Genomic DNA, 2,987 nt, shown 5'->3' on the forward strand with positions numbered 1-2,987 from the left:
ATCACTTTTCAAGTAACAGATGTAAAGTCCAAGTATCCGTGTGTCCAAACATCAAGAGGAAAACCCAAGGAATCACCCTCGGTGGGTTCCACTCAATGTAATCATCAAGGTGAACGTAGAGGAATCACCCTCGAGGTTCACACTTGAGGGGTTGCACGACAGAGTCGTATCGGAAGTGGTTAAAGAGGAAATCACCCTCGATGACCACGACCGAATAGCTACACTACAGGGTTAACATCAGAAGTGTTGTAGAGGTCTCACCCTCGGCACTCGATAGTATCCCAGTAGTGTCGAGCAACTAAGGGGAAAGTGATGTGCGGTGCCGGGGCCTGGTCTTCGATCCCGTTGATCGGGTCTCCAATGATGAAGCAGGGGCAACAAGGACAAGGTGGGGGTCACTGATGGATCACTAACCAACCTATACTAAGCAGTTTAGGATAAGCCGGTAAGGTAACAATAAGCAGGTTACAAAAGGAGGCTATGCATCAGAATAGGAGCAAACAATAACAATAGCAAAATCTAATGCAAGCATGAGAGAATGGAATGGGCGATAACGGGATGATCAAAGCGGGGGCTTGCCTGGTTGCTCTGGCAAGGAGGGGTCGTCGTCGATGTACTCGAACATAGCGGCATCAGCGGCAGTCTCAGGGTCTACCGGGGAGAAGAGGGGGGAGAAACAGTAAATACATAGCAAGCAAGAGCATAACAGGACAACAGGCGGAGCTAGATGCGTTCTAACGTGGTGCTACACGTTACCGGCGAAGGGGGATAACATTCGGGAATGTTTTCCCGAAGTTTGCATTTTTCGGACAGATGAAACGGAGGGGGAAAGTTGCATGTTCTCTATGATAGGGGCACGTGACAGATGAACGGAGAGTGTACTCGGATTCGTCTCGTCGTTCTGAGCAACTTTCATGTGTAAAACTTTTTCATCCGATTTACGGATTATCTTAAATTGAATTTCAAAGTTTTAAATGATTTTTAAACTTATTATTATTTTGAAAATATACAGTAAATGCTACGGGTACACAGAAGTGTACCCAACATTGTGCATATGTGGCTAACAGATGGGGCCAGAGGGCCCAGTTGACCAGGTCAACAGAGACTAGTCAACCGATGAATAGTAGAAGTGGGCCCGCATGTCATTGACTCTAAGTTTAGTAGTTTTAGGAAACCTTGCTTAATTAACAGCGGGGCCCATTTATCATAGACTTAGCCTTTTTAGAACAACTAACTAAAGCTAATAAACAGAGGGGACCACTTGTCATTTGTTGTTATACTAATTGAGCACTAAAGTATTACCAACTAAACTAAACAAGGGCCGGCCTGGTGGCACAGCCGTGAGGCTGGTTGTGCACACACGCACAGACCACACACGACACGCAGCCACACTATGCTAGGTGTTAATTATGTTCTCTATTGACCGAAGGTAGCAATATGTGATTTTCATAGCATTTAAACCACACATCAAATGGATTTGGTCCAGTGGGGTAAAATGAAGTTTGTCAACTGTACTTTCTACCTATATTTATTTTAGTCTTGTCAACAGTTAATTAACAGCAGTTTAGAGGCTGTCTAGGAGGTTAGTCAGTGTAAAATTCCTAAAGCTAGCCATATAGCTACAGTCACATTCAGCAGCAGCAGTACATTCAGTAGAGCAGCAACTGCATGCACACGAGCTGGGCGGCGGGCGCGGCGCTGCACGGCGTACGCGTGAGCGCGTAGAACGGGGCCGGGGCGGCCGAAGCTGGAGCTCGGTGAGGTCGAGCGCAGGGGGCAAGGGGGGTTCATGGGGCTGCGTGCGTGCGCACGTCGGGCTCCTTGGGAATCGCAGGAGCTCGACAGTGAGCTCGTGCGCACGCGACCGCGGCTGAGGCCACGACGGCAAGCTCGTCGGCGGTTGCAGGTTCGACCATGACGGCAACGAGGTCTACAGGCACGGTAAACGACAGGGAAGAAGGGGGATCGACGTTGTTGCTCACCGCGGACCTGCAGATGTGCATGAGCGGGCTCGGGGGAGGCTCGGTGCAGCAGAACGACGGCGGCGGCCTTCGGTGGCCGGAGGTGGAAGCAGAGGGCCGGCTCAACGATGGAAGGGGTTCCGGCTCGTTTCGTCTCCGTAGTAGACGCAGCAGACGACGGCGGTCTTTGTGGACGCAACGGCGAGGCGAGATGTGCCTGCTGGCCATGGCAGAGTGAGGCGAGCGGCAACGACCGTGCTCGGCGATGGATCTGGAGGAGGTGACGAGTGCGTGGGCAAGAGAGAGAGCGAGGGGGCGCAAGTGGGGAGCGGTGAGTGGACGGGAGGGCTCGAGGCGTCGAGGGGACGGCGCCCTTATCCCCTCGAGGCGGCGCTGGCGAGCTGGTCCGACAGGGACGTGTCCCTGTAGCGGTCGCGCCAGGAGAACAGTAGGCGAAGGCGACCGATGGGGTAGGTGGGCTGGCTGAGATGTTGGGCCGGCTGGGTGGGCTAAGGCCCATGGGGACAAGGGGGTGGGCTGTTTCCTTTTGCTTTTTTTTACCTTTGTTTTTCAATTTCGTGGCTGTTTGTTTTTGAGCTCCTGTTTTGCATTTAGTTGACCCACCAAACAATTTTTGTAAAATGTGAATCATGTCATATAAATACTAGACAATGTCCTTAGATGGCAGAAAAAGTTTGGCTCAAATAAAATAGTTCAATATTTTATAAATTAGAAAAGGCATTTAATTAATTGTTAAACCCACTTTATATTCACAAAAGGGCATTTTAATACTTTACAAAAATGTGGGGTCACCACCTTAATTAGTTCTGGAATATTTGCCACACTTTGAACATTTCAGTTTGTATGTTTGATAAATTTGAATTTTGGACTTGATGTTTTGAACAAGTGGCAACTAGCAAGGTAATCATGATGACATGGCGTGATTAGTGGGAGATTACTGTGGCATGATTCTCGGGGCGTTACAGAGGCCGCGGCCGGCGACGGGCGCGGGGCGGCGCGCGCGCG

General features: G+C 50.3%; 1 protein-coding gene across 1 annotated transcript; it reads right to left on the reverse strand.

Annotated features, from left to right (window-relative positions):
• Positions 1–562: 562 nt before the first annotated feature.
• Positions 563–2,507, reverse strand: LOC123158410 (proline-rich receptor-like protein kinase PERK2). The gene is made up of 2 exons (XM_044576410.1): positions 1,983–2,507; positions 563–651 (listed from the first exon to the last, which is right to left on the reverse strand). The coding sequence occupies exons 1-2, from the start codon at positions 2,479–2,481 to the stop codon at positions 563–565; spliced, it is 588 nt and encodes a 195-aa protein (XP_044432345.1). The 5' UTR covers positions 2,482–2,507.
• Positions 2,508–2,987: the final 480 nt, after the last annotated feature.

This window comes from Triticum aestivum, chromosome 7B (genome assembly GCF_018294505.1).
Source record: "Triticum aestivum cultivar Chinese Spring chromosome 7B, IWGSC CS RefSeq v2.1, whole genome shotgun sequence".
Taxonomy (NCBI): Eukaryota; Viridiplantae; Streptophyta; class Magnoliopsida; order Poales; family Poaceae; genus Triticum; species Triticum aestivum.

Coding starts and splice junctions, on each gene's coding strand:
- LOC123158410 (XM_044576410.1), bottom strand. CDS start 2,481: ATGGGCCTTAGCCCACCCAGCCGGCCCAACATCTCAGCCAGCCCACCT. Junction 652..1,982: donor TGCACATCTGCAGGTCCGCG/GTGAGCAACAAC, acceptor TCTCCCCGGTAG/ACCCTGAGACTGCCGCTGAT.